Source organism: Sinocyclocheilus rhinocerous, unplaced genomic scaffold (genome assembly GCF_001515625.1).
Source record: "Sinocyclocheilus rhinocerous isolate Xijiao unplaced genomic scaffold, SAMN03320098_v1.1 scaffold75, whole genome shotgun sequence".
In the NCBI taxonomy this organism is placed as follows: domain Eukaryota; kingdom Metazoa; phylum Chordata; class Actinopteri; order Cypriniformes; family Cyprinidae; genus Sinocyclocheilus; species Sinocyclocheilus rhinocerous.
This window is the reverse complement of record NW_015632455.1, coordinates 802418-828094: the sequence shown is the minus strand read 5'-3', so window position 1 is coordinate 828094 and position 25677 is coordinate 802418. Positions and strand designations below refer to the sequence as shown.

Sequence of the window (25677 nt, the reverse complement as noted above, 5' to 3'; positions counted from 1 at the left end):
ATGCTTTGGTAAATCATAATTGTGACCAAAAAAGTTGAAATTATGAGAGGGAGAGTAATTATAAGAATTTTGTTGACTTTGTATTGCAAATATTTTTGAGATTTCGTTTATCTTATAATTATTTGACATACTGTGTCATCATTTTGACTTTTTATCTCATAATTATGACTTTCATAATGGATTTCTGAAAGCATGTTTTTTTTTTCTCATGTCGGAAATAAGCTTTGATAGTATATAGAAGCATATTTCTGTCATCTAAGGATAAAGCATGCTTTGGTAAATCATAATTATAACAAAAATGTTGTATGAAATACTAAGTCATAATAATAAGATAATTCAGTTATGACCAACATTTTGACTGTCATTTATACATTTTTGTCTCATAATTATGACTTGGTATCTCAGAATTTTGTCTTTTGTGTGTTATAATTATGACTTTTTATGACTTAATAATTATGATTTACCAAAGCATGTTTGTGTGTATGTGTGTGTGTGTGTGTCAGAAATGGGCTTTCATATAAAGAAAATTAGCGAGCAGCAGTATTACTCTTGCTCATAAGTACACAACTCATCATAACTATTTGTGACATAGGGAGAGCGAATGATACCTCAAATGTTGACAAGAGATGTGCTATCACTTTTCTTCACTGTCAGATCTAAGATTTTAGCCTGATGGGCAACATAAAAATTGAAAACCAAAAAAAAACATAAACCTGCATTGAAGAGGGTACTAGGATCGTATCTAGAATATTGTAGAAACTTGAGGATGAGCTTGTTTGACTTGGGCCATTAAGCAAACACCTAGCAATGTGCTAAAACTGCACTGTAGAAACCACATAGCAATGATCTGGCAAACTCCCAAAATATCGTAGCATTATGGGGGCAAGTCTGCATTAGCAAACACCACTCTCATTCTCTTTAGGAAATGTAAAAAGATTATTGTCGGAAAAATATGTTCATATGATGTGAATTGAAGGTCTTTTGTGTCCCATGTCTCCCAGGGGCCTTGGCCGGAGGTATAGACATTGCTGCCCATTGGATGACAGACCTTAAAGAGGGCGTGTGTCTGAACGGGTTCTGGTTTAATCACGAACACTGCTGCTGGGCTTCCAATGAGACCACTTTCCAGGAAAGAGACAAGTGTCCTCAGTGGAAAAGCTGGGCAGAACTCATGGTTGGAGTCAGTGAGGTGGGTTCTGTATTTGTCCCAGACAGGCGCATTGTGTGACAGAGATCCATGTTACCAGTGCGAGAGCGAGTACAATACCAGGAGGAGAATATTACATCTGTAATCATTTCATCATTATGTTGTTGTCTACCGCTTTGCATGAAATTTTGCATTAATTTTTCCAGTGACATGAGAGAGCGCAAACATTCGTGGTTATTGTTTTCATAAAATATCACACTGTTACTGACATGTTGACAGATGAAGGACAGATGTCTGTTTCCTTTTCATTTTCTGTCTGGTTGTTGTAATAAGTGTTTCCAATTTAGCAGAATCGAAGCTTTACAAACATGTTTAGCGCAAAGATTTCCAAGTAAATGTATGACAGAGTGTTTTGCGAAGGCTAATGAAATGAGTTCCAGCTGCCTTTCTTCACTGTGGTTCGAGTTCTTCACTTGTTGATATGTTCCTACCATTCAGAAGTTTGGGGTCAGTAACATTTTTTTTTAAATGTTTTTAAAAAACAAGTATTTTATGATCAACAGTGATGAATTTATTTGACGAAAAATATATTAACAATTGAATATTGAAATATTGTTACAAATTAAAATGACTAATTGATTTTAATGTTTTAAAATGTAATGTATCACTGATTTAAAAACTCCAGTCTTTAGTGTCACAAGATCCTTCAGAAATCATTCTAATCTGCTGATTTGGTGCTCAAGAAACATTTAATCTTTTCAATGTTGAAGACAATCATGCAGCTTATTTTTTTTTTTTCATTTGAAATAAAAATAACAACTTCTAACATTTCTATCCCCTAATTTCTAACCCCAAACTTCTGAATGGTAGTGTATATCACCCCCTTGTGGTACAAAGCTACAATATTGTTTTTGAACAAATGACAATAAAACATGCATTTTAATCTTAGATTTAATTATATTTTTACTTTTGTAAAAAAAAAAAATGGTAGCGTATGTTCTTTGAATTTAAACATTTATTCACATCTGAATTTAGATCATTTTTAGGATGCTGTCTCTTGAGTTTTGAGGCATTATTTTAAAGACTCTTAAACACCTCATCGATGAGGCAGGTATAAGCCTTAACAATCCTCAAATCTTCCAGCATTCATTTCTTTATTATTTTTAGACTCAAAATTATAAATCGAGGTTCACAGACTTTAGAATGTGAGTAAATAGTATGTAGCATGTAAAAATAATTGTGGCCTAACTGTGAATATGTCCTGTAGGGGGTGACGGTGTATAAGATTCTTTTGTTTCCTGTGTGTGTCCTGCAGGGGCCTGGATTGTATGTGGTGAATTATTTCATGTATATGTGCTGGGCTCTTCTCTTCGCCTTCCTCGCAGTGATTCTGGTGAGAGCCTTTGCCCCTTATGCCTGCGGTTCAGGAATACCAGAGGTGAGATGCTCATCAAACGCTCATACAAACTATATATGTAATATATCTTTCCACTCATTCAAGCTCTTTTCCCAACAAACCACTCACTGTAGAGCTTTTCTCCAGCCGTACAATCACATTGTCTCTTCTGCTTCACTTTAAATGTGATTTAAAAAACACCCCTCTGTTAAGTGCACAGTAGTGAGTCAGGCTTTAATAGCCGTTTTATACCTTAAAATCTTCTTTTTTTTTTTCTTTTCCAAACTGTCTCAGTAAAGTGAGATGCGGGCAGTAGTGAAGTATTTTTACTTTACTCAAGTGAATTTAAAAAGTATCTGTAGTTTATCGGAGTGTTTTTCTTTGGAAAACTTTACTTCACTACATTCCAAAGCATAATGTCATACTTTTTACTGCACTTCATTTCATGAATAAAAGTTGTTGTTTGTTTTACCTTTAATACGTAAGAGCATTAAAAATTTAGTACTTTCTTGTACTCAAGTAAATCTTTGAATTACTTTTACTTGAGTAAAAGTAAGAAAGTAATAGATTTCTAATGTAATTAAGTATTAAATTATATTTAATATGAAACGTAGTGCAGTAAAAAGTACAATATTATGCTTTGGAATGTTGTAAAGTAAAGTTTTCTAAAAAAAACAAAACACTCTGATAAAGTACAGACACCTGAGAAGTACTTTTACAGCAGAGTAAAAATACGTCACTACTGTCCGCCTCCGGATACAGATTATATCTGTTTATTATAGTTTTCGACAGTTCTACAGTTTTCTGTACTGTTTTCAGATGTTCAACCACAATTGCTTCTGCTCTCTAACCTTGGCAGAAAGAACAATGAAGGGCTTTCTGACATAAGTCACACTGTCTGTCTGACAAAACCCCATGTTAGATTATTGTAGTTGTACTACTGATTTAAATTCATGTGGAGGAGTTGTCAGAGGAGATTTAAGGACATTTTTTAATGGCTGTTTTTAAAACGATCCATTAAGACATGTTCGTATGCCAAGAATAACTGCTTAAGTGAATCAAAACCGTTCTTCAACTTATGGTCTGGAAAATGGCCAGTTTTTGAATCATTTTGAATCCTGAATAACCAATCCTGAATGCTTGCAGATTAAGACCATCCTGAGTGGCTTTATAATTCGGGGTTACCTAGGGAAGTGGACTTTGATCATCAAGACCATCACACTGGTGCTGGCCGTCTCGTCCGGCCTCAGTCTGGGGAAGGAGGGTCCGCTGGTTCACGTAGCCTGCTGCTGCGCAAACGTCCTATGCCATTTCTTCACCAAATACCGTCGAAATGAGGCCAAGAGACGAGAGGTGAGAGGAACTGGGGCGGGAGATAAGGAGAGGAGGAATGGAGTGATGGAGAGATAAGGGAGAGGGGAGTGTGGGATAGACTGATGGAAAAGTAACAAAGTATTTTGTGTCTTGGATCAAAACTTGTAATGTAATACATTGATATAAGCCTCTTGGCTTGGTCTCTGTTAACTGATGTGCTGGAAGTTGCCAGTGCCAATTTGGTAATGGAAATAGCGAACAGACGAGGCTTTTTCTAGACCGTATAGGCTGATTGTTCATGAATTTAGTAGGGTGAATATGCTCTTTATTGTGCATATTAGTTAGGAAATAAGAATGCAATGGAATGTAAATATGTGTGTGTGTGTATCAGGTGTTGTCTGCAGCATCTGCAGTGGGAGTGTCTGTAGCGTTTGGTGCTCCTATTGGAGGAGTGCTTTTCAGTCTGGAAGAGGTAAGCATTTTATATTTCAGCAGTCCTTCCATAAACAATGAGATGTGTATTTCTGACTTATGTTTCTGATTTTTTTTTTTTTTTGGAGGGGTTATTGTACAATCAGCCAAAGAAACCAGTATAAACCCAGACAGGCTGCTTTTTAAATGTGGGTCATTTTATGATCATGACCAACTGAGAGACTCTCTGTGATTCAATGTGAATACTTGTCATGATGATATGATTTTATTTGGCCAACAAAACAAAAAAATAATATTATAAAACAAACTGTTTTACTTTTCTTTATAAATAAATGAACAAATAAAAGCCTTTTAATTATGAGCTCAAAATGGTTATAATTCCCTGAAATACTTTAACTTTATTCCCCACAAAAGATTTGTAAAATTTAAAACGTTTATCATAGATTCTTATCATTGTTATTGTCCTTTGACTTTCTGTATGCATTGCATTTTTAATGTAATTTTGAAAGACACAAAAAAAATGAGTTATTGACTCAAAAATTCACATATACGTTACTGTTCAAATGTTTGGGGTAGGTAAGATTTTTTGGGTTTTTTTATGTTTGTGAAAATTCTTTTTATGCTTAACAAGACTGCATTTATGTTGGCCAGAAATGGTGTTAAATATTATTACAATTAAAAGTAATTGTTTTCTATTTTAAGATAGTTTAAAATATAGTCTCCAGTGTCACATGATCCTTTAGAGATGGTTCTAATATGCTGACAAGAAACATTGGTCACACTTAACTTAAAGCCTTTATTTGTAATGCATTCTAAAGGGTTATTAAAGGCTATAATGCATTATATTTATTATATTAATGTGCATTATAATACATTATATCTTGTTGTTTTTTTGTTCCGAATTTAAATTGCATAGTGTAACAATGAATTGATAAGTGTTAAAATGTGTTAGCTGTGGTTTGAATTATTCATGAGACTGTACATTACATGATAATGTGCATTACAAGGCATACTCGATGTATGATAACTGAAATAATGTGTAATTTTATGTAATGTGTCCTTGCTGAATAAATGTATTTGTTTGTTTCTGACTTTTCACTGACCCCAAACTGTTTTTCACAGTAGTCTAATGCTTAATCTAAAATTGTGAAAACATCTGCTGAATGTTGTTTTAACATCTGACAGTGACCATATTTCTCATGCATTTCTTTTTCAGGTCAGCTACTACTTCCCTCTGAAGACTCTGTGGCGTTCGTTCTTCGCTGCTCTGGTCGCAGCATTCACCCTTCGCTCCATTAATCCCTTCGGCAACAGCCGATTGGTCCTTTTCTACGTGGAGTTCCACACTCCCTGGCATCTTCTGGAACTCATACCTTTTGTGCTTCTGGGCATCTTCGGTGGCCTCTGGGGTGCTTTCTTTATTCGTGCTAACATTGCCTGGTGCCGTCTCCGAAAGAACACCTGCCTTGGGCACTACCCTGTCCTTGAGGTTGTGGTGGTCACCCTGTTAACAGCGTTTCTAGCGTTCCCAATCGAGTACACCCGGATGAGCAGCAGCGAACTGATCTCCGAGCTGTTTAATGACTGTGGTCTGCTGGACTCATCGAAACTCTGCTGCTACACCAGCAACAGTGGAAGCGCATCAGGAAGCGTTAATGCCACTGCCGCTAATGGTCTGGGGGCTCGGCTGGTGGGGCCAGATCTCTATACAGCTATGTGGCAGCTAGCTCTTGCACTGCTCTTAAAGATGATCTTCACTGTGGTTACATTTGGCATGAAGGTAAAAGACCCAGATGTATTTTTTTGAAGGCAAAACAGATTCAAATATCAGGACCGTTTTGAGTATAAAACCACTAAATGAGTTAATATAATATAATAGTTTAGATAGTGTAACTTTAATACCACAGATTTACCATGGTACAATATAATTTTGGAAAGTTTTCTGTTTCTTTGCTTTATCACGTGACAAGTTTGTGAGCGGGTTTTACTGTTAATACTATTATAGTATTTAAAATAGTTTGAATTGCTTTTTTTGTTTTTATATTTTTTTCATTTTAATTTTAATAATTTTGTTATGTGACTTGTCATTTTTATTCGTTTTAGAATTTGTAAATATTTCCATTTAGGTTTATTTTTATTTTTAGTCATTTTAGTTCTTCAACTTCAAAATACTTAATTTTATTTAATGTAGTTGGCAAGGCAAGATTTCTTAATTTCTTATGTTTATATATAAACAATCATAGTTAATGGTTTTCAATTTTATTAACAATACCATTAATACTAATACTAAAATATTATATTATTATTTAGTTTTATTATTATTATTATTTACATTTTTTGGTTCATCCTCTGAGATTGTTTATTTGTTGTTGCCTTGGGTATCTATTTATTATTAATACTCTCCGTACCAGAGGTTGGCATCATAAGAAAGGCAACAATGTGGTATTGATTCAGCCCAGTCACAATAAAACTTAAAAAAAACATTTTCATAAGTTGGCAAAGCATATCAAGTGAGCTCTGTCATCTCTATCTTTTAATTCCGTCTTGCTCCTTGTTCTCTCTCCAGGTGCCATCTGGTTTATTCATACCTAGTATGGCGGTGGGGGCCATAGCAGGCCGACTTCTTGGTGTGTGCATGGAGCAGCTGGCCATACGCCACCACGAAGGGGACATTTTCAGAGGCTGGTGCTCTCCAGGGGCAGACTGCATCACGCCGGGCCTGTACGCCATGGTGGGCGCAGCAGCCTGTCTGGGTGAGGGGTGATTCTTCTGCATCTCTGTGAAAATTTCCTGAACATTCATTTTCCAGATTATTTATTTTTCACTTTGCAACCAAATTGCCTTGTGCAGTCTTCCATGCAGAAGCATTTAATGGTGGCTTTCAGGAATGTAGCTTGACCTTGCAGAGTCATTGACTCATTTGACTGTCGCAGTTTTAATGAAGTGTTGTTAGTTTTATAATTTGCATTAGAGACCATTAAATCACTACATTAGGCTATATGCTATGGGCTTACATTTCTGTCACAATTCTGCGCGCGAAAGATCAGATCGCGTGCGTGCAAAATGCACTTTTGTGCGCTCAAAATATGATCTTTCATGCGCAGAATTGTGGCAGAAATGTAAGCCCATAATATGCTACATTGTCAAATTAGCAAGCAAGAGTTTTTTTTTTCTCATCAGGTGAGCAAGCTAGTGAAACGTTGCACGTGCAAAAGAGAAGGTCTGCACACATCCAAAAACGTATTTTAAATGCAAAATTGATTTCCGTGCGCTCGAAAGACTTTTTTCTTTGCGAAACGAACATTTTCTCCACAAAACTCAGATCGCGTGCGTGCAAAATGCACTTTTGTGCGCTCAAAATATGATCTTTCGCGCGCAGAATTGTGGCAGAAATGTAAGCCCATAATATGCTATATTGTCAAATTAGCAAGCAAGAGTTTTTTTTTTCTTCTAATTTCTACTCTAGGTGGCGTGACCCGTATGACTGTCTCTCTGGTGGTCATTATGTTCGAGCTGACGGGAGGTTTAGAGTACATCGTGCCCCTCATGGCTGCCGCCATGACCAGCAAATGGGTCGCGGACGCTCTGGGTCGTGAGAGCATCTACGAGGCCCACATCCGCCTCAACGGTTACCCTTTCCTGGAGGCCAAAGAAGAATTCCGTCACAAGACTCTTGCCACAGATGTGATGCAGCCACGGCGGGGCGACCCACTGTTGTCTGTGCTGACGGAGAGCAGAATGACTGTAGAGGAGGTGGAGAGACTCATCGCAGACACCACCTACAGCGGCTTTCCTGTGGTGATCTCACAGCAGTCTCCGAGATTGGTGGGCTTTGTGTTGAGGAGGGATCTGGTCATATCCTTAGGTGAGAGTATTTTTATTGGCCACTCCACATATTTATGCTATTTACAGGGTTTTCTCAGTCAAAGAAAACAAGGGGTGTATGTGTGTATGAACAAAAATCACAGTTAAAGTGTGACATCACACGCCTTTTTTCTTTCAAATGGTTACATTAATAGTGTTTGTTATATTTTAATTAAAGTGGAAATCAGTTTACTAAATAATGTAAACCTGACTGCTTCACTTCAACTATAAGACTTTGAAAAAAATGCACAACTACTTTCATCATTAATAATAATAAATATTTTTTGAGCAACAAATCAGCATATTAGAAATTATTTTTGAAGAATCATGTGACACTGGAGTAGTGGCTGCTGAAAAGTCAGCTTTGCGATTACAGGAATAAATTATATTGTAAAACAAATATAATTTTTTACTGTTTTTATTATATATATATATATATATATATCTATCAAATAAATGCAGTAGCCTTGGTGGGCAGAAGAGACTTATACATATGATTAGTATTATTTTTATTTATGTATTTTTTGTTAAAAAATTCAAAAGATTTATGAGGTTAAAATAAGACTCTTATGGCCACCAAGGCTGCATTTATTTTAAAACTGTAATATTGAGAAATTAATTCAGTCCGGTCTTTAGTTTCACATGATCCTTCAGAAATGCATTTGAATATGCTGATTGGCTGCCCAATAAACATTTATTTCTATTATCAATGTCGAAAACCATTGTGCTGCTTAATATTTTTTGTGGAAACCGTGATACAGTATCTTTCAAAAGTTTGGGTTAAGTATGAAAATATAAAAAAAAAAACAAAGAATAAAATTTAAACCTACTCTTACATTATTTCTAGGCCATATATTGCTCTTTGTTTCTGTAGAAATTACTTGCAGGTCATCATGACATCGGTTTGACTGTCAGAGTCTTACAAACCAGCCAACTTACTGATGCAACCGACCACAGTCTCAAAGTAGTTATCTTTTATTTTTTCTGATATTTAGGGAGATCAAGTTGTGCCTGAGGGTATCTTATTTTCTTGCTACTAAATGTCTCAAACCAAACCCTTGATTATCAGTCAAAGAGTTGATACCACAGAGATTTTGTCAGCCTGGCGCCTTGTAAGTGCAACTTTGTTCCCTGGATGACTGATTAAAAACTGGTGTACACTGAATCCAAGACGTTTTAGAGAGGCCAGCCAATCAGATTGGAAGCAGTGATTTCAGCCAGTTTTGTGTGCAATATGATGGTTTCTGAACGGTCCATGGGCTGCCACAGAAGTTTAGCTAATTAACCCTTGTTGTAACTGATGTATTAGTGTTGAGTTTATCCAGCTAACTTCCCTGTTTTTCCCCGCTCCATCATCTTAGAAAATGCCCGGCGGAATCAGGAGGGTGTGGTCAGCATGTCTCCCATCCTGTTCACTGAATGTGATCCACCCATGTCACCCAGTGCACCTCCTGCAGTCAAACTGCGCAGCATCTTAGACCTCAGCCCCTTTACGGTCACTGTGCACACGCCCATGGAAATCGTAGTGGACATCTTCCGCAAGCTCGGCCTGCGTCAGTGCCTCGTCATTCAGAACGGGTGAGTCTGTGGACATGGATGATGTGCATAGCTGTGTGGTCTGTTTGAAGCAGTAGCTGAGATACAAGTGTAGCAGATATTTGTTTTCTCCCATGAGAAGCAGAATGAGGCTGTCATTTTTTAGATTTGACTGGGCCAAGGAGAAATAAACAGCATTTTAGTGATCATGTCTCAGTTATAGTTTATGAACGCAGCTCAGATTGAAAAATGTTAATCTCACCCCTAAAGTTACATGTTAGCTCTGGTTCAAAAACTGGTGAGCTACCAAGCATTAAAGGCAACACGTGGCAGCGACACTACGCAAACTTCTAAGATAACCTAATTTGGACAAAACAGCATCACAATCTGATAAGGTAACCCTAGAATAGCTTGCAAAGAGCTAAGCTTTCTTTCAAAATGCTGGACAAGAGTTGAGAGAAACGTTGAGAATAAATGTATAATATGTACTTAAATGATACTTCCAGGGCTCTTTCCTGTACTGCCAGGGCCCATTAGAGGGTCTCAGTACACTACCAAGGGTAACTGTCAAAATGATATAGAATTATTTAAAAAAAATTATGTCAGCTTACATCTTTATTTTTAGCCGTTTTAGCTTATTTTTTTTTTAAGAACCAGGTTTCCCACGGTCATGAAAAACCTGGATATACTGTATGTAGGAATTTTAAGTGTTATATACATATATACACACACACACACACATATATATATAAAAATAAACTAGAAAAGTCATTTGATGTGATAATAAAAAAAGTAAACACTGAAGAACATTATTGGAACTTGTAGGGAATTATTATTATTGTTCATATTTTAGTATTATTATTATTATATATATCTATAGTCCTAGTTTCTGTAAATAAAAAGTTTTTAAGCAGCTTTGTCAGGAATAGCTGAAAATAGCTATATGTGAGTAAAAATAAACTAGAAAAGTCATTTGATGTGATAATAAAAAAAGTAAACTCTGAAGAACATTATTGGAACTTGTAGGGAATTATTATTATTATTATTATTCATATTTTATTATTATTATTATATATATCTATAGTCCTAGTTTCTGTAAATAAAAAGTTTTTAAGCAGCTTTGTCAGTACAGCAGAAGTATCAGAAATAACTTGGGCCTTCGAATATTTTATATGACACTGAGGGACTGCTTTTTTTTCCTTTTTTTTTTTTTTGGTACAACAAAATAGGTTTGCTTAGCAACATGCTAATGTCATTCTCTATTGGAATCAATTGTGAGTGAACTCTCCCATATTTGTGTGTTGTTGTATGAGGTTCAACCTCAGTTCGAATACTGCCTTGAGGGCTATTCATGTTGCAGTGTCAAAAGTTAGCTCACTAGGTTTAAGAACAGAGCTGTTGTCTCCAATTTGCAGTTAGACTGTTCGTTAAACTTTGTTTAAATATGCGCCAGCCCAAGCAGGAGGGCTTTCTCATCTGAGTCTTTGTTCCTCCCAAAATTTCTTCTGCATCCACAACTACGTAAACATCTTGGAGAGTTTTTCCTCTGCACTCTTGCCATTGGCGTGCTCACTAGCTACTTTGAAACAGTCTGCATTGTGAAGAGTGCAATACAAATAAATTGACCTGAGAAATACACTGCAAATATCCAGTGATTTAAATAAAACAATCTCAGCACTTCTGAGATGAGGGCATTTATGCTTATAAAAGTCCATTTTGAGTTTCTGGGTTTTTTTTGTTTCCACAAATGTCCTTTCTTATAAGAGCGCTCCCTACCATATTTGTTCAAAACAGCTGAAGCTGATTCTTGCTAGAGTTGTTTTGCCTTTTAAAGTGTGTGTTTTAATCAGGTCCCGATGTTGAGCGGATCAACGTGGCTGTTGGTCTTTCTCGGATTCCTGTGATCCACCCTTCAAGTCTATCTAGGACAATAAAAGGAAATGACATAATATAAAAAGCAAGAAGACTGGAAACACACACGCACACTTTGAACATGTGGCCTTGAACTTTTATGCAAACATAGTCTCTCTCTTGCATATGCTAACAAGGACCATCTGTTCAATAATTGTCTGTTTGATTTGTGTGACTTGACAGCTCAGTGATTTGTATTAATTAAAAACAAGAATCCTTTTTCTCCCTCTCTTTTCAGGCGTTTGCTGGGAATCATCACTAAAAAGGACATTCTTAAACACATGGCGCAGATGGCCAACAGAGACCCGGATTCAATCCTCTTCAACTGAAGACTCTCAAGACTGAATGGACACTCCTGCACACACACAGACAGAGGGCTGAATCATCCTGCGATTATGATGATGGTGGTGGTAGGACTGTGTGTGTCGCTGAGGTACTGCTATTATACAGTGGTGTGAGAGTGGCCTAAGGCAGCTTTTCGCTTTTCCACCACTGGACCTGTTCAGACAGGAGCTGTTTAGCCTTTCCGGAGGCTACAGAGACAAAAAAATGCTGTCCTCTCACACCTGTGAACCTCATATCAGGCCTGATCTGAATAGTTGCCATAAGGACTTGCTGTATGTGGACCAAATGCTTTTTCCTACCTACAAATATGGGGATCAACGACTTCTTTTTGCACTTTTTTTTTTTCATTTATGGTGCTTTATTCTACTTAAAAAGTAGCTTGAACTAGCTTCAGATGGTTGCTAGTCTCCCAGGCTGATCTGGGTTGCTGGGTTTGGGCATTTATCTGAATGGGTGACTAACTGACTGAGACTGTTTTAAGCCAGCCAACAATCTAATAGTAGTTTAAGCTATTTTTTAGCAGGGTTTCCATCCCTGGAGTGACGTTTGACCTCGAAAGGAACTTCAGAAGGGTGAGAACATTCCTGAGATGATCTGGGAAACGTGCGTTAAGGGTGTCTTGTCAGAACCTGCGTGTGTGTCGAGCGATCCCTGTGGGAAGATGTGCCACCTTTTGTAGAAGTGCAATGAGATTTGGTGTATCATGTTGAAGTCACACAGATGCACTTACTCTTTCTCATTTATACATACTAGCAAAACTCCCTCAGTAGTGCCGTTCCTCTGTTTCTCACTCTTTGAGAAGGAGGCTTTGAAGATAACATGCCACTTTTGAAAAGTTTATATGTGCATTCGACTTCAACCGGACAGAAGCCAGTGTTGATTTTTATAAGGCCTTAAAGGAATGGCTCATCCAGAAATACTGTAATTTACTCACCATTTTGACATTCCAAACCTGTATGACTCTCTTTTCTTCTGTGAAACATAAAACAAGACCTTTTGAGAGCGTCTTAGTGGGTTTTTTGTTGATACGATGAAAACCGATAGCAAGTACAACTGCTTGGTTACCAACATTCTTCAAAGTCTGTTCTTTTGTGTTCTGCAGAAGAATAAAAAGTCATACAGTTTTGGATCAAAATGAGGGTTTTTGTTTGAACTAAGCCTTCAATAGTTATGTTGAAGTGCCCTGGTTCTCCCTCTGTCGTTCTGCTATTACAACAAGCTATTTGGTCTTACCAGTGGCATATGTTTTCCAAAAAGTCTGTAGTGGCTGCCAAACAACCAATTTCCACTCAGCTTCCCAAACTGCAGTTCCTGCTTGGCACCACCAGGAGGCACTATCTCACAGACTGTTCATTCTGGACATTGTGCGCCATCTGATTGATTCTTGGCCCGGTTCGCTTGCTGGGTGTGTTGCGGCATGCTCTACCTTTGGGACTCTTTACATTCCCCCAACATCTTTATGCTCATATTGAGCACCTGGGCCCCTCCATGCTGTCTTTGGAGATGCGAATCCATTCCTCCGTCCATCACCCTTGCTGTCTTTCTCATGTTCTCATGTCGTCCTCAGACAACCTCAGCGAAGCATCTCCAGGCAACTCCCTTGTTTGTCCGCGAGGATCCGATCATGACATAACGAGATCCTCCCTGTAATGAAAGGGCTAAACGCATACTGTAGTCCCTTTCCTTGGCATACTTGTTTGACTTTTTGTCTCTGCGCGTTTTAAAACCTCCCCCCTCCTGTTCCACCCCCCCTGCATTGGCATTTGGGTTGTTTATGACCAATTAAAGGCATTTGATTCTTTTCATGCCTGTTCTAAGCGCTCTCTTTCCCTGCTCGCCGTAATTCCCGGGAGTTGGATTTCCTCAGACAACCTCAGCGAAGCATCTCCAGGCAACTCCCTTGTTTGTCCGTGAGGACCCAATCATGACATAACAAGATCCTCCCTGTAATGAAAGGGCTAAACTAGTACTGTAGTCCCCTTCCTTGGCATACTTGCTTGACTTTTTGTCTCTACGCATTTTAAAACCTCCACCCTCCAGTCCAGTGCATGTTTCCCCCCCCTGCATTGGCATTTGGGTTGTTTATGACCTATTAAAGGCATTTGATTCTTTTCATGCCTGTTCTAAACGCTCTCTTTCCCTACTCGCTGTAATTCCCGGGAGTTGGATTAGGGGCAGGGAGGTGGTGGAGGGCTATTGTTCCCATTCGCTCCTGCTCGTCTGGGCTCCCGGTCGCCAGGATGTCCCCCGACCGCTTCCCTCAAGCACCGTCACGCAGCCCCGACCGCCTTCCACTCTTAGAAAGACCATTTCCGGTCCAGTCCTTAAACAACGGGCGATTCTGAACTGTTATAATAGAGTGGGGGGAAAAAAATAAATTCTTGCACTCTGATTACTGAAAGAAAAGGTGCGTGTATGTGTGAGTATTTGTGCGGGGGGCCGTAAGGGTGTTGGAAGGAGAGATTATGCTTTTCTCTTTGGCCCTCCTAGGAAAACATGGGAATATGGGAGGAGGGAGAGGAGAAAAGGTTAATTAAACCGTGTTCACTGGTCAGTGGAGGGATCGTTTCACAAAGGTCCCTTCTGTGTCACACGGGGGGTTATTGGAGAGACTTGGCACGAAGGACTTCCACTCATTCCTGCAATCCGGGTGGGTGCTGAGCCTCTTTTTGCGCTGTAACCCAACACTCGATTGGCGCAGAAGGAGCCGGGCCAGGACCAGGACCAAATGAAATGTTGTAATGTAAAACAGGACGCGCCACAGACCTCCTATGTTCTTATCTAAGGAACATAGGCTTCTTCTAACTTTTCAACTCCGGAAGCAGCAAGTAAACAGCTGTTTAGTTGGCGTGTACTTGCCTTTTTCTATGCAAACAGCCTGTTTAGGGCCGAAGACAAATGTTAAACCTGAGTAAACTGCTTTTACAGGCGTCATGTTTACAATGTATATCTAAAGAAACCTGTGATTTTTCTCGCCAAAACGGCAATACGGTTATTACCAAATTGCTTGGAAGGAAAAGAAATTAGATGAAGTACCTGTTGTCTGTTTTATTGATTAGAGATGTTAACTTTAATATGTATTTATTTGCACAAGTGTTTTCTATTGCAGTATTTGTACATGACTGTGATTTATATCATGTTCTCAAATGAACTTTTGTCCATCTGAATAAATCTGAATGATGCATTCCATGCAGACTGCATTCATCCTGAGGTCAAAAGGTATGTGTTTATGCTTCAGATATATAAAGAATCGGTGTGGCTTTAAGTTTTTGGTTTATCTTGCATAATCAAAGACTCCAGGACATTAAAATTCCAAATTCCAAATATGAGCATTTTTATTCCCTCGAATCCCAAATTGCTCTGGTGGTTGTAGAAACAGACCCACGCTGGTTCGTGTTAAATGTGGTATTTCAAGGAAATTGCTGAGGGTCTCTTGAAACACCACAGGATTGTGGGGCGCGTCTTATTTGATATTGCTTCTGAACTCTTGACTTTCTCACACCTTTTGAAGGCCGATGTTTTAATAACTATTACTTTGTAACTGTATTAGCAATATTGTCTTTTGAAAAAGCACAAATGCTTCTTAAAGTAGCAACAGTGTGCAATAATGTGTCTCAAGTGTCTTTTTGTTTGAAAGTTGTCCACAGATGATTTAGAGAAGAATTTTACATGGATCTTTGAACAAAACACACTCTTACAATTATTTAGTTCAGGTTCATTTTGCTTGTAGCGTTTGTTAAAACAAGCATCGCTATTATGTACTTTACAGTTTGTTCTAACCTTCTAACCTCAAGTATTAAACTTCAGCACATTACCTATCCTGCACCATTAATGCTTTGAGATGGGGAACACATGGAAGCCGTTTCTGCATCTGAGTGAGTATAAAAAAGGTAATTGCAACTTTATATCTAACAATTTCAGCCTTATGTTTCTCCAAATCTGATACTATATCTTGAAATGTGAGAGAACTGCAGCTGTGACTTAACATCTTACATTTGCACCAATATATCACATTACTTTTTATTTTAAATCTTTTCTTTTATTTGGTCTTATTTTAACCTTTATCTAAAACTTAGTTTTTTTTTTTTGTTTTTTTTTTGCAACAACTATATCAGTTTGTTACATTAATTGAAATAAAATATAAATATTAGATGAAAAAGTTCAACTTAAACTCATTTTATTTCTTTCAGTTAAAGGCTGAAAAAGGCAACATTTCAAATTTTCGTACAAGTACTATAATAACCAAACTAGGGGGAAAAAATCCAATACAAATAAAATTAAAAAGAAAAATTAAAAAGCTAATCAAAATGACAGCACATGACAATATTACTAAAATATAAATTAACTTAAAATTAAAACAAAAAAACAAAAATCAATTTTTAAAATATTAATAAGTACTATTATAGTGTAGAAATGATACTAAAATAATACTCTTCTATAGGAGCTATCTTCACACACACACACACACACACACAAAGTTATTTTGGCTTGGGCCAGTAATCACCTATCTAGTAACCACCTAAAACTATTTAGCAACTACATGGCAACCACTTAGAACATCTTGGTAACCAAATAACAACACCATGGCGTTGTGCAAAGGAGTTTTGCTTGAGCAAACACCTGTGTAAACCGCTGTTTAGTTGAGGTAAATGCCTATGCAAAATACACTACACACTACCAAAATGTTTTGGGAGAAAAAAAAAAAGCATGCGATTGATTTTAGAAAATGTCAAAATCTAGTTTGCTTGTGTCTAAGTGACAAACTGGCCTAATTTCTGTGTCTCAGACAGGAGAGGAGACGGATGTGGGCCTGAGGGACGATTGCGGAGCTTCATTGTCTCACAGAAGGGAGATGATCCCGCCGCTGCTCTCCACCGTGCCAACTGTCCTATTTGTTTATTTGTGTTTACTCTTTCCAGGCCCTGCACAAACGAATGAGATAAGTGAATCCTCTGTGTGTGTGCGGAGATGTTGAGCGATTCGGACAGCGTCTGCATGCGATTCCTGTGACATTCCGGAGTGTTCTGGTGGATTCTGGGAATTGGGGAGGACAAGGTTGGGTTTGTGAATAGGAATGCTTGGTGGTCTTAATGAATGGCAGAAAAGCTTTAACGATGACACATATGAGTGACGGATTGCTAGGGAGCGCTGGCGAGGGGAATGTGTGATGAAGTGTTTGAGTTGTTGTGAGTGAGGGTATATTTGTGCAGTCTGGGTGCTCAGTGTGTGTGTTTCTGACCGTGTGTGTGTGTGGCCACATCTAAAAGTGAATAGACTGGTGTGTGGTCAACGCTGAGTGAGTCAAATGGTGTGTAAGTGTGTGTGTGGCCTGTGAGTGTGCTTTGTTTTTGTGATGGTGAGACATTGGGACCCCAAGCAGAAGTGAGAATGATGGTGACTCATAGCTGGTTGTCTGGAAGACTTATGAGAACAGAGAGCTGGGGAGTGATCTTACACTTGGATCTGAGTGTATGTGGGTTTTTTATCTGACAAAATATCCCTTTAGGGACGGTCCCGATAGTGAATATGCTTCATAAGCAGGGGCGCAAACTAGAAGTCATTATATATCTGGCAATGTATTCTAAGAGCTTTGTTGATCTTGGCCTTAGTGTAAAGAAAAAATTGTGGCTGCCCATGTAAAATGACAGAAATATTTGGCAGCTGGTTGCAATGGTCAACTGGTAAAGTGGTTTATTAAACTAACGCACAGTGAGTTAGTGACGATCCTAATATAGTTTGCATCCACTTAGCTGATTTTTAGCAAATTAGTTATGACTGCTTGGTGAGCATTATGTAAGTAATATACTTGAGATGTGCCGATAAGGTTTTAAAGTGCCCCTATTATGCCATTTTTACGGTTCCTAATATTGTTTTGGGAGTCTCCTACAATGGGATTACATGCATGCAAGGTCAAAGAAACGCTTCTATAGAAAATATAAACATCTATTATTTATCATACTTGCAGGTTGTGATTCAGTGGAGCAACTGGTCCATATAAACAGGACACTGATTCATCTTTCAACAGCAAGCATTTTGTGAATCCCGCGTTGAACTCCCCGAGATTAGAGAAGCAGTCGTCAGTAGAATGAAGTGTTTGTGGGCGGGGTCAAGTTGTTCGCAGCCGGCCAACGTAGAACATAGGTGCGCATTATGCAAATGTATTACCCCGCGACGTGTAGTCGTCACGGAAGTGGGATTCGAATTATAACGACTTGTTTCAGCTGTTCAGAGTCCATTCTTATTTTAGGAGACAATAACGTTATTTATCGTGCACTTTCAGCTTTACAACTTTGCAGATCGTTTACATTCACATACAGCTACATTACACACTGCGTGAAAGGCAATATTGGAAATGCCATAATAGGGGCACTTTAAAGGGGTCATATGATGCTGCTAAAAAGAACATTATTTTGTGTATTTGGTGTAATGAAATGTGTTTATGCGGTTTAAAGTTAAAAAAACACATTATTTTCCACATACTGTACATTATTGTTTCTCCTCTATGCCCCGCCTTCTGAAACGCGTCGATTTTTACAAAACTAATCGGTCTGAAAAGCGAGGTGTGCTCTGATTGGCCAACTATCCAGTGCGTTGTGATTGGCCGAATACATCAAGCATGTGACGGAAATGTTACGCCCCTCACATACTGTTGATGCCGTGTCCCGGCCGGAGCGACGATGATCTTCAGAAATCATTCTAATATGCTGATTTATTATTAGAATTATCAACAGTTGTGCAGCCAAATATTTTTAAGTTACGCCTTCTTTCTTTGCGTGAATATTTGGGCGGCGTTATGCAAATCTTCCCACTTAGTGAGGTAGATATGTGGGGGCGTGTTCGAACGAGCCGTTTTAGGTAGGTGTGGCTAACTCTTAACTTTTATAAAGAATATCTCTTTGGATTTGAGACTTTAGTCTTTGCAACTTTACAGATCTTCTTTATGCACCAAGAGCTTGTAACACTCTAAAGAGAAAGGAAAAAATGAAATCGCATCATATGACCCCTTTAATGCAAACCCCAACTTTTCAGATCATGTCCTATTCATAAGTAAAATATATAAATTATTGTTTGTTTTTATTTGTTAATAATTGTTTGTTTCTGAGACACTCACTAAGAACATAGATCTACTTAATATCTTTTAAAATGTCACTTATTCCTGTGATGGCAAAGCTGAATTTTCAGCAGCCATTACTCCAGCCTTCAGTGTCGCATGATTCTTCATAAACCATAAATCAAGTTCAAGAAACATGTATCATTATCATCAATATTGAAAACGTTTATTTGAAATAATTTTTTGTAACATTATAAATGTCTTTACTGTCACTTTTGATCAATTAAATGCATCCTTGCTTAAGTATTAAAAGTAATTTATTAAATTATTTTTAAAATTAAAATCTTATATGTATGTATATTCAGATTTTATTTTATAAAGAAGAAAAAAATAGCGAAAAAAAAAAAAGAATAAACCAATAAAAAAGACCCTGCCATGACAGAAAAACAAACATTTTTTGTGTGTGAAAACATCTTTTGTGTAAGGGCACCATGTGTGTTAGCTGTGGTATTGTGTGTGCAAGTTTGGCAAAATAAGGAAAAGAAATGCCGTATAATTCATGATGGAAGTTATTGGCATGGGCAAAAATGCACAAGCTAGCAATTAAATGATCAAACTATGACCCATGATTCATAAAAAGGCACTTTAATTGTTGAAAATGACACCTCGAACTTATGCTTTAAGGACACAGGTCAGACATTGTAAAATTATACAATAAAGAGGGAGAGTGTGAGAGATATCAGTACATTCTTACCAAGATGGAGACGCAACATTGGTAAACAACAGTCCCACAGATTGGTGGCCAGAGAATTTAACAATCCCCAAAAAAAAAACAAAAAAAAAACTCTCATTGGAAAAGGAAACACAATAGTCCTTTTGTTTCAACTGACAGTTCATGTTGCTCACTGGATTTCACTGCGTTCTGTCCCACTCAAGTTTTTCACAGCAGTCCCGTAAAATCTCCGCAAAGCTTTTTAAAGTATGCAAACAGTCACATCCACTGATTCAGAAACCAGTCAAGCATTTAATTAATAAACACACACTCGCGTATAGACGCACCTAACATACATTTGTCTTCTGTGTTCTCATTGTGGTTCTTTTGTGGTTCAGAGGGCAAGTCCTGCTGTAATCCGTCTAGATCCTGGAATTTAGCCATATTTCTCTTTCCAGGCCACCCCTCACCCCACTACGACCCCCATGTTGTACATATTTCAACTTGTATACACATGTGCACACTCTGGTGTTGTTTTGGACCCCATTGGCTTTCATTGTATGAACAAAAAGAACCACACTGAAACATTTTTCTAAATATTTCTTTCGTGTTCCACAGAAGACAGAAAGTCATACAGGTTTGAAACGACATTAGGGTGAGAAAATGACAAAATGCTCATGTTTTCGCTAAGCGGACGACGTACGAGTTCTCACTGGGCTGCAAAACAATGCGGTTAATGATGTGTAATTGATGAGGTCATGTATGACTTCAACACTGATCTAAAACATACTTTGAACCTCCCTTAACATGGTAAAAGTTAGAGTTTAGATTGGTGGTGGTGGTCTCAGATCAGTGCAAAACCACAACCCAAAGGCACTTTTACACACAAAACCTAGTGGTATCTGACATCACATTCCCTTAGACATAAAAAAGCACCCTGTGTGAGGAAATTTTGGCATTGCGGCACAAGTATTAACCTGCTGAAGAATAACTTGTTCTCCCCTTCTGGATTAAATCAACATACAAGTTTCTTAATCCAGACAAATTGCAGATAAGAGTCAGACGGAATTAAGTTTTGTAATATGTGGTATAACTAACATGTCCGTAGCTAAATGCCACAAAGAGTCTTGGCTCCCTCGCTCTTGCTGTATAATGTGATTTAAGGCACTGTCTTGGCAGGGGCCCTTTAGCTCACTGACTTTATCAGTAAAAACCGGGGCAGAGTCCAGAGAGAAGAAAACATGCTCGTGGTTTACAATGAAACCCAAGCGAGTGTTTGTGCTCGCTCTCAGAAACACCATTGTGACAGCACTTGATCATTTACAGTGGAAAGTAATCACCCCCACCCTCTCCTCCTTCAAACAGTTTTCCCTCCGAAAAAAACAGGCTTGTATTGAGCTTCACAGCGCCGTCTCATTTGGAGAACGTCACGGCGTTTACGTTTACAGCGGGAGGCTCATTTTGTGGGATTTTCATGGGACAACATTACATTCATTTCCAAACGTTGTGTTTCGGAATTAAATACAATTATATACACAGGTTGAACCAACCAACCAACCAACCACATAGAGAAAGAGATGGATGTACAACTAAGAAGCGCCACTTGTCAAAAAGTGTTTTTGAGGGCACTTGGAGTGTGTTTTTGTATGTGTGTGCAGCAAAAACAAAGCATCATATACGTGCGACATTTCAACAAACCGTATAGCGTAGTGTTTATTTAACCTTTCATATGGCCAGCACCACGTGAGCCGGGAAGCACGTGTCTCCCTGACAGCACTTCCTCCTGCACCCCGGACCAGACGGCAGAGGGAGACTTGTAAAAATTATTTGTATCTGAGACAAAACGTATGCGTTTTATCTTATCGCTGTGTTTTGTATGCGCGGAAGCCATAAATACTCAATAGAATGGGTGTTCTTAAATGCAATCTATGCAACAAGCTGAATTCCTCTGTGTTTATGTGAACGTTTTAGGTCTTTTTCTTGTCCGGGCATGTTGCTCCGCTGGTCTGACGGGACGGGGAGAATTCCGCAGTCCCGCAACCTGCCAAGATGCTCCTTTGAGGCTGGTAGAGCTGCATACTTGCCCTCTCATCTTTCTTTCCTCCACATTCCCGCTGTCATCATTCTCTTCTCATATCTCTGTTTTTAAAACTGTTTTAGATCCGCCGTACACAAATATTCCGCGAGTGGAGTTCACACGTCGAACCCTATACACCATTGGCACAGATTCGCTTTGTGTGAGTGTTCGTCTCTCCTGTTTTGCTACCGTTTCAAAGATTCACATCTTTGATGTGAAATGTAAAAATATACATACATTCCTCTGTTTTTAATGAGAAACAGCCTTGTCCGAAATGTCTCTCATTCACACATCCTTCACATATTCAAGAGTCTTAAAGAAAGGAAAGTTGAACGATGAAGTCTTTGGGTCACAGCCCCGAAACGATCCACCCAATGGGTAATGTAGTCCCGGTTTTAGCTCCTCTGATATGTTCTTACAGGTCCAGACGGAAAGCTCCGAAGTAGCTAGAAGAGTCCTCGCCGTACACCATTGTGGGAGACGAGACGGACACGAAGATCTCATCGCCTGCTCGCAGCTCAAACAGGCCGCCCTGGTACACCGAGTGAAGTGCGTATTCTGCGTCTGGAGCCCAACATTTGGTCCCCACTCCCTTCAGCAGCTGAATTGGCCTCAGGTAGGAGGTTTTCTTATAGATGCACTGAACCAGCTGGTGGCTTACGCTGTTCTGATCGCCCTCACTGGGAGAGGGGTAGCGGAAGTACACCTGGGAGTACAGGTAGTAGCGGCCGTCCTGGGGTACGCGAAGGCGTCCGTTGGCCAGCGTCATGTTGTGCAGATGGGCGCCGAAGCTCTGGTTGGCCCAGGAACGTACAGGGTGGTGGCAGGACTGGTGCAGGTCTGGTTGAGGGGTGAAGTATTGAGTGCCACCTGAGAAAAAGGAAGAAGTTGGATTGTAGGTTAGCACGAAACTCCATTCCCAACTCATTTTACTTCTGTAAAGTATGCATTTTTGAGTGAAACATTTTGACATTTAACCCAACCACTATTAACTAGCTATTAACCTGTGTTGTTATTGTTAACCACAACTTAACCTTATTTTATTTCAGTTATTCGGTTTAGTTTAAGTACTAAAACTACTAAAACAGAAATAAAATAAATTCAACTAAATAAAAATATAGAACTAAATAGAAATATAAAAAACTAATAAAAATGACAAAAGCACATGAAATTACTAACAATTTAGCAAATTTTAATAAAAAAAAACTGAAAATATAAAAATAAAAGCTCGTTCAAAATATTAACAAATAATAGTATATAGATACTAAAATAAAAATGTAGGGCAGGACTTTCATTCATTGCAAGTGGCTGGATTTTTAATTGATGACTTGCAAATGTTAATTATGACTTATAAGCTACAATAAGCTGATAATTATTCATGTTTTAAATGATAAATTACTGACATATAAAAATTCAATAATATTTTGTATAAATTAATAAAAAAATTAATCCGTAACACTTTACTTAAAGCCTTTATGTATAATGCATTATAAAGGGTTATTAAAGGGTATACAGCATTAGAATGATTCATAATGTGCATTGTAATACACTATATCTTGCTGTAAATAATTATAACTGAATTTAAAATGCATTGTGTAACAATGAATTGATAAGTGCTATAATGTATTAACTGTGGTTACAACTATTAATGATATGCATTATAAGGTGCATTACCAGGCATAATTAATGCATTAAAACTAATTTTATAATGCATTATACAGGCTTTAAGTAAAGTGTTACCAATAAATCAATAAAATCTAACATAAATCATTTTTAAATGCTAAAAGTGAATTTAGATATCACAACAGTATAAACGTACAGTAGGAAAAATGAATATTAATTTTGAGATTTGCTAAAGATTACATTTAACAGTATTATAAGATTATTAGCGTTTTAAAGATTAACTTTAAGTTAGCATTAAGTAATGTTACTGCAAAAATATCCAGAATTTCTGTATATCCAGAAAAAGTTATAAATTTATATCCCGTTTTACAACTTTGTTGCCAGTATAACATACCCATAGACACTAAAACCCTAAAATGACTATAAAAATATGATTTAAAGGAATAGCCACCCCCCCCCCCAAAAAAAAAAAAACTGTAGTAAAAGGGAAGAAAAAAGAATGGAGGTTCCAAGACAAGGAGCAGGTGCCGATTAAGGCAAGACACATAATTCATAAGGTAAAAGGGAGGAATGAAAGATTGGTGGATTGTCTTAAGAGTACAGGAGAGATCAGAACAGGAAGGTATGGCTGCGCAGAAGAGGAAATCACGAACAGAGTGAAAAATCGAAAAACAGAGGAAGACTGTAGAGGAAGGGAGGTGTAGAACACATGGAGGAGCAGGTGGCGTGTTCCTCAAACACAATGAGCCACATTCCTCAAAGAAGATCAATAACATGCTAGACCTGCTCTTTGATTTACTGCTTCAAAAAGTTTTAAAAGGGCCGTTCTTCTGACAAACGTTGATAAAGAGAGATACACACATGAAGTACAGATGTGTAGGAAAGCCCACCGCTATCACAGCGGTTAATATACAGTAGATGTTCTCGTGGATTAATCTGTTTCAGCTTTTTGAAGGTAACGACGTGCAGTTTTCATAGTGTGTATATGTGATCCATCATCAAGTAGCGTGCTGAAAGGTTAGTGCATAATGCATGCACGTGTAAAAAATAAAATCACTCCCTTGCAGTTTAGCGGTCAGACTTGCGACTCGTGCTTCAGAAACAAAGCTGGTTTGACTTGGTTTCATTTCCTTCTGGGATGCGTGACTGAATAAATCTCTTTTTTTTTTCTGGCACGCATGCAGTAAATAGGTCTTTGATCCAAGTAGCTATATTAGAACTTCAAAGCAACAGACAAGATTTGGGGATATTTAGTGATATTATTATACTGTAGCTAAATAACTAAACAATTTCAAGCTGTTATATAATCAGCTTCTTCTTTGCAGCTGTGTGCCAGGCTTTTTTGACATAGGGAAGCTCTGCCTCTGCCTGGCAGGATGGAGGGATGGATGGATGGATGGATGGATAGGTCTTATACATGAAAGGCACATAAAGCATGTGCATGTATGGTACTACTACAGTACTGGCTGGAATACAGTACATGACTTTTAAAATCTGAACAGATTTTAAAACACTAGACATCATACACTTGCAACTTTGTAAATGGTTACAGAGAAAAACTGGGCATTGTGTGCTAAATGACAGAAATCTGCAGACTGGCTCTGACTTTCAGCAACTAGCGTCGACTAGTCTAGACTGCAAATCAGGAAAAAATTTGGCCAAAAGTCATGTAGTGTATTGCAGACTAAAATGTGTTTATTATGAGATTAAAGACTTTTTGTTCTAAAGCTTTAATCTAAATATTACATGGAAAAACTTGGCCTTAGCAACTAACTGAAATAAAATAAGGTCTTATAAGTACTAAAATGGCTAAAACTGAAATAAATGAAATCGAAATATAAAAAACAAAGCTAATAAACATGATTTTAAACACAAAACAAAATTACTAAAACATTATTAATTAAAACTGAAAATATAAAAATAAAAGCTAATTCAAAATATTAATAAATACTATAATATAGATACTAAAAGAACAATGAACACAAGAAAAATGCAGAGCATTTTTAAGAGCTTGAAGACTGATTTAAATGATAAAAAAATAAGCTTTACGGTTATATGCTCAAGTTGACAAATTATTTTTTAGACTAAATTTAATTTATTTTATTTAATAAATAACAGTTTTTAATTTTTCATTAATTTTTTAAAATGTATTTATGCAAAATTTATCAGTGTCGATGATAAAATGTGGAAAATAGTAAAAATAAAGAATAGATGGGTATGTCGAAAGTTTCAGCTGGTACTGTATATACATATATATATATATATATAT

At 37.7% G+C, this 25677-nt stretch overlaps 2 protein-coding genes across 5 annotated transcripts in view; one reads left to right on the top strand and one right to left on the bottom strand.

Moving 5' to 3' along the window:
- The window catches only part of LOC107742294 (H(+)/Cl(-) exchange transporter 5-like), a 33278-nt gene that overhangs the window by 7269 nt on the left and 332 nt on the right, over nucleotides 1–25677 (top strand). For 2 of the 3 annotated variants that reach the window (XM_016555208.1, XM_016555210.1), the window contains exons 5-13: nucleotides 1002–1189; nucleotides 2463–2585; nucleotides 3690–3896; nucleotides 4249–4329; nucleotides 5506–6069; nucleotides 6856–7042; nucleotides 7756–8154; nucleotides 9515–9731; nucleotides 11839–13798. In XM_016555208.1, the coding sequence (XP_016410694.1) occupies nucleotides 1002–1189; nucleotides 2463–2585; nucleotides 3690–3896; nucleotides 4249–4329; nucleotides 5506–6069; nucleotides 6856–7042; nucleotides 7756–8154; nucleotides 9515–9731; nucleotides 11839–11929 (2057 nt within the window). In that variant the 3' untranslated portion in view covers nucleotides 11930–13798. Of the gene's footprint in view, nucleotides 1–1001; nucleotides 1190–2462; nucleotides 2586–3689; nucleotides 3897–4248; nucleotides 4330–5505; nucleotides 6070–6855; nucleotides 7043–7755; nucleotides 8155–9514; nucleotides 9732–11838; nucleotides 13799–25677 lie in introns of those variants that run through there. The other variant, XM_016555209.1, reaches the window with a different exon arrangement.
- LOC107742295 (tumor necrosis factor ligand superfamily member 10-like) overlaps nucleotides 21941–25677 on the bottom strand; it is an 18470-nt gene continuing 14733 nt past the window's right edge. For both annotated transcript variants that reach the window (XM_016555211.1, XM_016555212.1), the window contains one exon: nucleotides 21941–22655. In XM_016555211.1, the coding sequence (XP_016410697.1) occupies nucleotides 22201–22655 (455 nt within the window). In that variant the 3' untranslated portion in view covers nucleotides 21941–22200. The remainder of the gene's footprint in view (nucleotides 22656–25677) is intronic.